Genomic DNA, 12065 nt, shown 5'->3' on the forward strand with positions numbered 1-12065 from the left:
ACTATACTACCCACTTAACAATGCCCGGTAAATGTAGAAAAAATTTTAATATTAAAAAAGTTATGTTTATATTGACCAAAATGTTCGGAAATCGTGCACAATTCCCGGGATTTGTCACAATGCCCGAATTTGCCCGTAAGGCCGTAACATAATATTATAATATTTATATTTTTATATATATGTAATATACCATAGGTATTAGGTATACGATAAAACTATGCATCAAATTAAGCCCAATCATCCATGTTATAGAAAAACAACGTATTGTATAAAATATTATAAGCTTACATCTTATTAATTATTATTTATTACGTATTTATGTAAAGATAGCGATAATATTCAATGTGAATGCACAGCTACATAGTGTGTATTATTCAGAAGTCATTATTTTGCTATCGGCTTTGCTCCAGTATATTATTTTACAGAAATAAATAAAAATTATGGTCAGCATTGTTTTAAATATTTTTCACCATTCAACTATTACCTACGCTTTTTTACAAAAATTGTTAGATTTATTTTTGAAATATTTGATAAAGGTAATGTGATTTATTTGATTTATTGAATTTATCATTTTATAGTACATACTACATAGGTATAAATACCCAACTTAATATAATGCTATTTAAATGAAAACTAAAGTAAAATATATTATACTAGCTGACCCCGTGCACTTCGTTGCCCGTTAAAAATGCCAATTCTATAATATGATTCGAATTTCGAATTTTTTGATTAGCCCAGCCTTTCTCAATTGATGAATTGTTATTTATTTTTGGCTCCATTTTTATACACATAGGTAGATTGGCATTTTAAAATGATAAAAAAAATAGGAATTATTCCGAGCGTAATGTATTGTTTGTGTGTGTGCGCCGACACTAATAATAAATATATTATTATTGTAACTAATAGCAACCAAACTAAAATATCAAATAACTAAAATTTCCACCGTAAATCTCAAAATGTCTGTTTGAGCAGCTCCTGATTTTGGGCCTATCACTTTTTAAAGTAGCCTATGTCCTTTCTCAGTATTTAAACTATCTATGTACCAAATTTCATTTAAATCGGTTCAGTAGTTTCGGAGCCTATTAAATACAAACAATCAAATCTTTCCTCTTTTTAATATTAGTACCTATAGATTTATAGAATTTGAAACTATTTAGTGACTTTTTCAAAAAAATTTGAACTTATTTTGTATAATAATATTATATTTATTGTCTTATATTGATCTACTTATAAACACTGTATAAATGTATTACTGACGTAGATATATTTCACACACTATTACAATGGAAAACAATATCCTTCTACTCTTCAAGTCCTATAATTATGACATAGTAAAAACCAAGTAGAACGTTTATTCACAGTGAGAAAAAGTGTAGACTAAATATAATGATTAGTGGTACACTGGTACAGTGATCATCATAATATTGTCATTGTTATTCTATACAGCACGCGATCAAAGTGTAAGATAATACTAATTGTTTCAATTATTTTGTCTGAATGTCCTTGAATTTTATTTGGAGTTTTTCCATTGCATAGAGGTCGTTAAAATCTATAATTTAATAAAAAAAAATGTATCTTATAATATTAATTTTTATCCATTTTTACTTATAGATGCCAATTCTAACTAGATTGAGAATTCTCCATTTTTCTTAGCATCTTTAATTTTTTAAAATAGAGTGGTCAAGTGATTAACTCTCTGCTGTATAGTAGGTAACTATAATAGTATAATGGATGTATTAAATTTGAATCCAATAATAGGTACCATTGTATAATGTATACGAAAAACGATTCTAAACGGAGATGACTTGTCAGCCTAAGATATAATTTCCAGTGGGTGATGAAAAAGGTGGTTTATGTTTCAGTGACCTGAATGCAACAAAATTTAAGTTCTTTTATAATTATTGTAATCAAACTTATGGAAAATTTTGTACTCAATTTTTAACTCTTAGCTACTTATACAAATGCATTTTTATGAATTACCTATACCTACAAGGCTACAAAATAATTTGTAAATATTCATGATTTTTACGAATGCTAATAAAAAAAAATTGACTATCTTTCTTATAATTTTTGTATCATTATAAAATTAACTTATGAGAAACTTCGTGTTAAATTTTCAAGTATTTTGACTAGCCAAAAAAATTTTATCGATATACATAAAAAAAAAGGAATATTTCAAATAAATAGCATTAAAATAAAAGAAATATTTTGAAAATTAAATTATGTAAAGAAACTACCAATCTTAATAACTGGTGAAATTTTCAAGTATCTACGACTTAACACTTTTTGAATTATAACAAAAATTTAAATTCGTTTGAGGATAAATCGTTATCGTAAAATTTATTTTAGTCTCGAGGTCATCACTATAATACTTATAATATCATATCTATTGAATACGCAAAATTAGTAATTATACCTATACTCTAATAAAAGATCCAAACATAACAAAAATAATAATAATATGATCATTATCTATACAGCTATATAGAAATTAACGTTGAATTTATAGATAGTATATAACATTTTTTTCATTATTATTTTTATAAATTCAATCTGTAGCTATAATGAATACAGAAAAATTATTATTTTATCCATTGACGTTGAACGAATTTGCACGTCCTCGGGATTGAAATCGAGATTTTAAAACAGATAAATAGAAATAATATGATTTAAGCACAATAATGCATTTTATAATTTTTGTGTGATATTATATACTTTTTACTTTTTTCTATTAAAATACATTATGTATACCATCAAATCGCCGGATGTTAAAATTACAAGGTCATAATAAATAGGAAAACTGTATAAAAATAAGCATCGAAAAGGTATATAAAACCCAGTATTTATAGTTTTTCCTAATAACTAGTAAAAAGTATCAAGTATATATAACTTAAATACTCGTTCAATCAACATTTATCATAACACTACAAATTTAGTTGCTTGCCGTTTGGTGTACCGAATTTTATACAACTGAACTCAAAATGATAATCAAAAAGACGTTGTTGGTATCAGGATTTGTACTTTTCGGTTGCATGTTTTCAATCAATAAGGCAAGTACCTAACCTAAGTATCTATGCAGAAAAACATAAATTATTTAAGTTATAACATAAATAATACAATAAAATTACTAATAATTCACCATTTAAAAATGTACCAACATTTTGAGTAAGTAAAAATGTTATTATTGGTATTATTTTTGTATTTTATAGTTTAATGTTTATTACTTTAATTAATAACATGCGTAAAACTTATCGCTAGGTTACAGATAGATTAAATTAGGTCTGCCGGTCTAATTTATTTGAATTATTTGAATAAAGGTATAAGAGCCATCAAATTCTAAATACTAATTCCATTTTTAAAAACAATTGCATTAGAAATATTGGTTACTTTCAATTTATATAGGCGCAAATCTAAAGGGGCGAGTATCGGAATATGTAATGTATAAATTTAAGAATAAATCATACGTATATATGTGTACCTACTTATAATACTATTTCAACAAAAGTCTACACCAACTTTTAATTTATTGTAATGCGACATGTGTTATTAGTGCCGACCATTATATTATTGTTTTTAAGTCATTACTTTTTATTATTATTATCTAATTTTAAATTCTAAATGAAACGATAATTAATGCATTGCCGTTTTTTGAATTTTTTTCTGAAGATATTCTTTAGAATGATTTTGACTCTTGATGATAATAAATAGAAAATTTAATAAATTTGGTATTTTTTGAGATAAAAATAAAAAATTCTATCTACGTACTTTTCTTTAGTAGTTAAATGGAAAAAACTAAAAAATATTACGAATCACTTATATTTGACAACATTATTTTTGCTATTATGTTATGATTAAAAAATGAATGAGTAACAACTAACAACCATAGCTCAAAATTTCAAATACTTACTATTTTCTCCAAATATTTTTGCATATTAGCATTCTCTAGACCTGCAGGGGCGGCCAAACAGTGGATCTCGGACAATTTCAAAGTCGATCATGTTAGAATTTATTTTTAGGGCCACACGCTCTATATATTTCTTAATAATTATAGTTATTCAATAAAAAAAAAAAAATAAAAATAAACATGGAAGTGGATTCTCAAAGGTGAAGTATATTTTTAGTAGATCGTGACCAAAAAAAGTTTGGCCATCCTATTCTAGACATATTTTTTTAATGCTTTTTCTTCTTAAGCATTTTTTTTCTTTATAAGCATTTGTTTTTCTATAAATATTGTTAAAAATTTTATGCTTGGTTAAAAAATTAAAAATTTAGACAATTTAGTAATAAGTTACTCATATGCGTTCGAATTTCAAATATTTAACACTACAAAATCGTTAAAATTACAAATTTTAATAATCTACAACTTTTTTTATAGTTTAAAGTTCATTAAATTTAAATTTTTATAGCTAAGACTTGAAAATGTAGTACAAAGTTCCTCATAAGTCATAAGTTGTTCTTACATAAACTTATAAAAAACTAAAATATTTAGGTATTCACCTTATTCAACGTAACATAAATTATTATTTACTATAGATATACAATGAAGTTGTCAAACATTTTATAATAATTTTAATAAGTTATTAATACACTATGAACCTATGACATATAAATTAAAATCATACTGTTCTACTATAAGTCGGTATTGATTTATTAGTTAACAATCATGTAGTTGTATTATAAATTAAAATATGATACATGGAAATTTATTTGGCAAAAATTAATTCAATTTACATTTACCTCATATTGTAATAAATATATAATAAAACTTCTTAGAAATTGTATTTGAAATTTAAGCTAACAAACCATTATACAGTAGAGACTGCATGATTATCTGAAACTCCATAATACGAATCCTCTATTATCCGAACGTCAATACACGTCAATCGATGTATCCGAACGTTCTATTATTCAAACGTATTGGCCGGTAGGTATACCAATTTTATAATTTATATCACAATTTAGTATTAGAAAATTATATTCATATAACATAGTATAGGTAATAGGTACATATTATTATAATGTGATAAATTGATAAATTCGTCAGTTAAGTATACAAAACAGAGTTACTTCCATAATTTTTAAGTATCTACTAACTACTAACTAGTAACTACCCATTAAACATAATAAGAAAGGTTCGGATTTGAAAGCAATGTAATCAATAAAATTAAGTCAGAAAGAAGTAATTTAATTTATATAAAAAAGTCATTACACAATTTACTAAAAAGCTAAATAAATTACAATTGATTTAACTAGTTTTTATTAAAAAAAATTTACAAACATAATACTATGTAGGTACATAGATAAACTGTCTTTAGTAAAACTTTGACTGTTTGGGCACAAAATATTTTTGCATATAGGAAATGATTTTTCTACGTCTACTGAAGTTATTGGGGCATATTTAATAAATAAATAATTATCTAAATTAAGATTACTATTTATTAATTTGTTATTGTTTGTATTAATACTTGGTTGATTCTTTTGATATTTTGATGTAGGTATAAAAGACAAAAAATAAATACATCCATTCTCTTAGATATTAAATGAAGGTTGAAACACATTTTTTTATTATTATTATTATTAAAAAAAGGCTTTTGCCTTCAAATCCAAACCCTAATAATGAATAATAACAGGAATGAAAAAACTCCGTGATTTAAGTCATTTGTCAATGAAAAAAGCTCTCTCATTTCTTCCAAAAAATATTTTTGGATTCACGCTTCCTTATTAATATTTATTTCTATTTACTTCAGGCTGCCGATGATGCAGATACAGCGGATAAGGAATTAATGTCAAAATTAATCACTGTGGCTTTTAAATGTTTTAAGGATGCTGATTGGGGTAAATATCACATTTGTAATATATAATTAGTAATTTTATTAGTTATTACTTATTACATTTTTACAATGTTGTCAATTAGGAAATATATTAATATGATAACTTATAACCTTGTACCTTAAGTCCTAAACAATGATATCAATCAAATAATTTTATATCCCATCCATCACAAATATATAAATTTTATAAAAATGTATTTATAGATATGTATATTTGTTTATAATTATAAAAATACAAAATGTATACCAAAGGTACACATATAAAAATAAACTTATTTATTGGTATAAATTAGTACATTACCATTATTAAATATTTATATTGTCTATATACTTTATTGTAAAAAATATTAAAAATATATGAAAGACAATTTATTAAAATAAACTATTATGTACCTAATATTTATTGTATATAATACGGAATCAATTAACGAGTTATGAGAGGCTGTAAATAATCAACAATACCTACAGATTATAAATTAGGTATGATTTAAAAAAAAACAGTTTATAATATATTCAAATTTTATATCAGTAGGTTATCGCATATTTCACATCATGAATTAAAAATTATATCAATATGATGGTAGTCGTTAACAGCAATACAAATGCAAGTAATCTCTCAAACTTGATTTTCAGCACATCACGGGGTTGGTATTTCCGAGATTTCTTCATAAATTTACCGAATTTTCTGATATTTTGAGTATCCAATCTATAGGTATGCAGATTTTGTAACATTGAAATAAAACGATCGTAAATGACAGTGATAATCATCTTTTCTTCCTTTAAAGTATCGAACAAATTGGTACAAGGCACAACACACCACCACTTTAAGATTAAGTGGTTTATCGTGGAGTATCAGTGAGTTTATCGGCACTTTTGTTTATTCACAAGATCTAAAAAGATGAAAGTAGGCTTCATCGCTAGATACTGATAAATGTTGATCTCAGAGGAATTCGTTGAATATTTTCATTTATATTAGATACTTAAATAGTAAATAAATATACCTATATAAAAAAATAAATTTAGAGATATTATCAAAATACTATTCTTGATTAAATTTGGTGTATACCTAGGTATTTTACAACCCTTATTACGTAAGTAAGTATATTAATCAAGTAATTCGTACAGTTTGTTAATAATAATGTTAAGTTGCAATAAGCATTAGGTACCTAAACATTATTTTTAGTAATTACTAAAATGTGTGATTACAATTATAAAATAATTATAAATATAAGAAATATTTTATTCAGTTTATCAAATAGAACAACTTATTTCATTATTATGATGATATTATTCTATTAATTAATTATAATAATTCATAATAAACCATATTATTTTAGGCACGTGCGGCGAAATGATAACAACTAAATATGATATAACTCAAGCTAAGTACAAACAATGTACAGTACGTATTATACAATATACTTTACAATTAAGTATCTATTCATATTTTTTATGTTTTATGTTTTTCCAACTATAATGGTTTCTCAACATAAAATATATTAACCTATACTTTTAAATAGGTATTAATATAATATTAATATACTATTTATATTTTTATAGTGTCACATGGCGTGTGCCGGGGAAGACCTTGGTTTGGTGAGTTATTTAAAATTGTAATAGGCACTGTCTTATGGATACAGATTATCTCCTGAACATAAAATTTAAAATCCATATTGCGCCCATGCTCCTGAGTAAATTTTGTAGGGAGATTCCTAACACTATTTTTGTCAATTTTTATCTAAGTGACTAAGTATCTCACTATTTAAATGCTTTTGTTGAATCTTGAATGTTATGGTGTATAATTATTGATTAATACAATTTGAATCAAACATTTTCAAAATTAAAAGATATACTATATTATATAAAGCTTCTTATAGATACAGTCCTGCAAAATAATTATCTATTTTTTTTTTTATATAATCATCTTAATGAAAATCATCAAAACATAGGTAGGATTAAGTACTACATGTCTATATTATATGAGCAGATATAATAATTAATAATTCTATAATTATTAGTTTATCATAGTAAAATTAAAATTAATCATGAAAATATTTACATAATATGTATAAGATTAATACTTATTATATAATAGGTACTTAATTTATGCACAATGAAAGGCACATCGGGCTCAATGAAAAAAGTCATTGAACCTGAAACTAGCCACTCCAATTTTACTTTTTTAATACTTTAAATGTATAAAGTTGGATTAATAGTTCCAATGTTTATAAACTACCTACTATAATTAATAGATCTATAAAAAAAAAAAATTGAAGTCTAAAAACTAAAAAATATGGGCTAAATTATTGACGTCCTTGTGAAAAAATCTTTGATTATATACACACACCTGTACAATAAAAAAGATAAATTTACCTATAACCTGACTGAATTTTAATATACATAAGGTATAACTACATATTAAAACTATAATAAATCAAGAAATTCGTACACTCAGCGTATAGGTACCTATAGTTGGTACAAATTTGTGAAAATTCTTCTTTTCTACATTTTTTAAGAGCTAAAATTGTGTTCAAATAAAATATGTATGCTTATAAATGCGTAAGTTATATAGTCAATAGGACTATTGTAAATATATAGTAAGGAGAGAAAATAATCTCGTTATAATTTCAAAGAAACTTAACTCTATTTTTTAAACTTTAAGGGGGTTAAGTCTACTTAGGATTTCCAGTTTCCACCTTTAAAATAAATAACTGGCAAAAGTTTAACATTATACAACAAACCAATACACTGCAAAAATATACGAGTATACAATATCGGAATATCTTTACACTTATATATTTTTATGAATACAGTCGATAACCTAATTATAGATTATTTTAAATAGGTAAATACGTTATAAATAATAATTAAATTGTTCTTTTTACTAATAGATAAATAGTAATGGGCAACCCGAACCTGCCAAATTCCTTGAATACGTGAAACGTATCAATAATTCTGTTATTAAGAGTCAATTGCAACATATTTACGACAAATGCCAAAATGGTAAGTTTTAGTACATTATTACTTATTGTTAGTTATTAATGTGGTCGGAGCCGGTGCGTTTTTAGTAGGTACAATAAAACGTCTTACAGGTCACAGCTGGCCAGAGTTTTTCTCTATCAGTCACGCCCGGTAGAATAGCCGAATTTTGTTAATTTTTTCTTCATTTTATTAAGAAAACACTTCACAAGTCGTATCAAAGCTCGATTTTTAATATTATAATTATAGTAGCTATAATATGCATTTAAATAATTCAAAATATTTGTGTTTTTTTTTTTCAAAATCTTTTTCCAGCACTATTAAAAGTAAAACGAAAATTTGGGTTTTGATCCGACCTGCAAAATATTCTCTTATTTTAAATTTTAAAAAACATGGTCGAGTGGATAACGCTCTGCTGAATAGTAGGTATTAAGTGTACCTCAGATATAGAGTACCTAGATCACTATAATTATTATAGGTGTGTTAAATTTTAATGCAATCAATTTTCGTATCATTGTATAATATATATGAAAAACGATTCTGAATGGAGATGCTTCGTAAGCCTATATGTATAGGATATATTTTACAGTGGGTGGTGAAAAAGGTGGTTTATGTTTTAATTACCTGAATACCCCGAAATTAATTCTTGTATACAAAAATGCTAGATAATTTAAATAACTGGCGTATCTATATTTCAAGCTTCTACGACTGGAAATTTTTAAAAATAAAAAATTATTTGATAGCAAAGCGTTATTTTACGCTTGAGTTTTTGATTTCGTAAACATTTCAACTTAAAATATAACTTTTTTTTAATTGTCCAACGCTCAACATATTGATATTTTAAAATCGTTGTCGTTAGGCGATTTCGTAAAAATTTAAAATTCATACATTTTTTCCTATGTCTGTAGTTTTCTTTATATAGTTATTTAAAGGAAAACTTAATGTTGAATTTTTTAGTCTTAGATTCAGGTGATACATTTATAAATTACAACTAGGTAAATAAAAAAATTGATTTTGTCCAAAACTGGTCTGCATAACAATAATTCTCGTTTTTCGTCACTTTTTTTTGTTTTTCCCGATTTTTTTTTAACTGTTGGAAAATTTTTACTTTTGACATGTATAATGCACCAAGGATATTTACCTTGATATAGGAAACCACCCCGGGCCCTGAAGTTTGAAATTGAAGCATTATGTCGACAAGTTATGCTATACACAGACACAAAAAAAAAAACAAAAAAAAAAAAGGGCAAGTAGGTACCGCTCTGCTGTACATTAAGAGGTGGGGTGGACCTCGGACTAGGGTAGGTTACATTTGAATGCAATGATAGGTATCATTTTATACGAAAAACGATTCTGAACGGAGATGATTTGTCAGTCTAGGATATATTATATTTAAATATTGCCACGTATTCTAATTAATTGAAACAAATATTTTATTTTTCAATTAGGACGCATTTGCAAAAGGCATGGTTAATCAACTTTTCTAAAAACATTGCATGAAGTTATCATAATTCATAATACCTTATATTATCATAGATATGTATGAGGATAAATCGTTATCGTTACGCGATTTCATAAAAATTTAAAACTCAAACGCTCAAAACATTTTTCCTATAATGATGCCTCGAATTTTCTCTATAGCTACTTGAAGAAAAACTAATGGAAAACTTAGTGTTGTATTTTTAATCCTTAGTTATAAACACAAAAAATTTTATGATTTTTTAACTTCAAAATTACTTGCAAATTTTCTCGTTTTCAACAGATTTCGTAAAAATTTAAACTATAAACGCTTATAAAAAAAAATTGTGACTAACGATTTTTAATTTTTTTTTAGCTTCAATAAGAACAACTTATAAGGAACCTTTTATTAAATTTTCAAGTTTTTTTGGTCATCCAAAATTTTTTTACCGACACTTCAAAAAAAAATTCGCATAAAAATCGAAAATTTCAGTGGTCTATAAATAACCCAAAAAAAGTCAAAAATTTTTGAAAATTTAACTGTATATAGATAACACTAACATAAACATTTGGTAAAAATTTCAAGTATTTACAGATTAGTTTTTGAATTACAACCATATAAAAAAATCGATTCGGTCGAAAACTGGTTTTGCGTAAAAATTCCCGTTTTTCCGTCATTTTTTTTTTGTTTTTCTCGATTTTTTTGAAAACTGTTGGAAAATGTTAACTTTTTACCTCTATAACGCACCAAGGATATTCACTTTTACATCAGAAACCACCCCAATAGTTTGAAATTGGAGCATTATTTCGACTAGTTATGCTGTACACAGACACAAAAAAAAAAAACAAAAAAAACAAACAAAAAAAAAAACATACATCATTGTAAAATCAATACATTCATCGCTTTGTTCAGAATCTAAAAATTAACAAAATCTTACTAATCTAAAGGACGTGAGAGTTTTTCCTGTAAAATTATTTAGTAGTGCTTTAATAAATAATGATGAATATTATATCTATAATTAATCAATATTTTTTAATACTTCAAAACTTCTGTATAATTTTAATATATCGTGTTTTTATTTATGAAGTCAAAGGTACGGAGAAATGCGATCTTGCAGAGCAATTTGCTATATGTGCTTTTAAGGAATCGCCAGAAGTAAGTACCTAACATAGGTAAATACTCGGTAGCATAATAGTATAATACTATGTAAAATATACCTCTGATTTTTCAAGGTAAAATAAATTAATTTTAAACATTGACTTATATTATTATGTTTTTTACATAGATGAAAGAACGAGTGACTAAATTGATCGAAATGTTGGTGAAGATGAAACCAAAATCGAAATAATCTCTGCAGTCACCCAGACCAATAGTTTTCCATTTTCATTTCCGTTTTACTTAATATTATGTATGTAGGTACTATATACATTCTGGATCAATAATAATTATATTTACATAATATGTGATTAAATAAAAATGCAATTTTAATAAATTATTTATGTACGTATTTTCTTATCTATAGACTATAACAACGCTTATTAATTAGTGAAGTGATACATTGGTATACCTAATTACTAATTGACAGGTATATGATGCGTATTTTTCCGACGGGATTCAAATGAATCGCTCAAAAAAGTGAGATTGGATTGAAGAAATTGCCTTAATAGGTAGTTAATAGTTAGTTTATACAAATTACTAATATTATACACTATAGTGTCTTAATAACTCAACCTAAAATTACATGAAAATTTGAACTCCAAATGTCAATAAAAATAAATTATAATATGTATTTATGT

The 12065-nt window shown here is 25.2% G+C and overlaps 1 protein-coding gene across 1 annotated transcript; it reads left to right on the forward strand.

The window, feature by feature from the left end:
- The first annotated feature begins 2836 nt into the window (after positions 1-2836).
- On the forward strand, positions 2837-11764 carry LOC114130810 (uncharacterized). The gene is made up of 7 exons (XM_027995875.2): positions 2837-3050; positions 5748-5835; positions 7169-7233; positions 7392-7427; positions 8723-8834; positions 11357-11424; positions 11555-11764. The coding sequence occupies exons 1-7, from the start codon at positions 2982-2984 to the stop codon at positions 11615-11617; spliced, it is 501 nt and encodes a 166-aa protein (XP_027851676.1). The 5' UTR covers positions 2837-2981; the 3' UTR covers positions 11618-11764.
- Positions 11765-12065: the final 301 nt, after the last annotated feature.

The sequence above is a fragment of the Aphis gossypii genome, chromosome 2 (genome assembly GCF_020184175.1).
Source record: "Aphis gossypii isolate Hap1 chromosome 2, ASM2018417v2, whole genome shotgun sequence".
NCBI classification, from domain to species: Eukaryota; Metazoa; Arthropoda; class Insecta; order Hemiptera; family Aphididae; genus Aphis; species Aphis gossypii.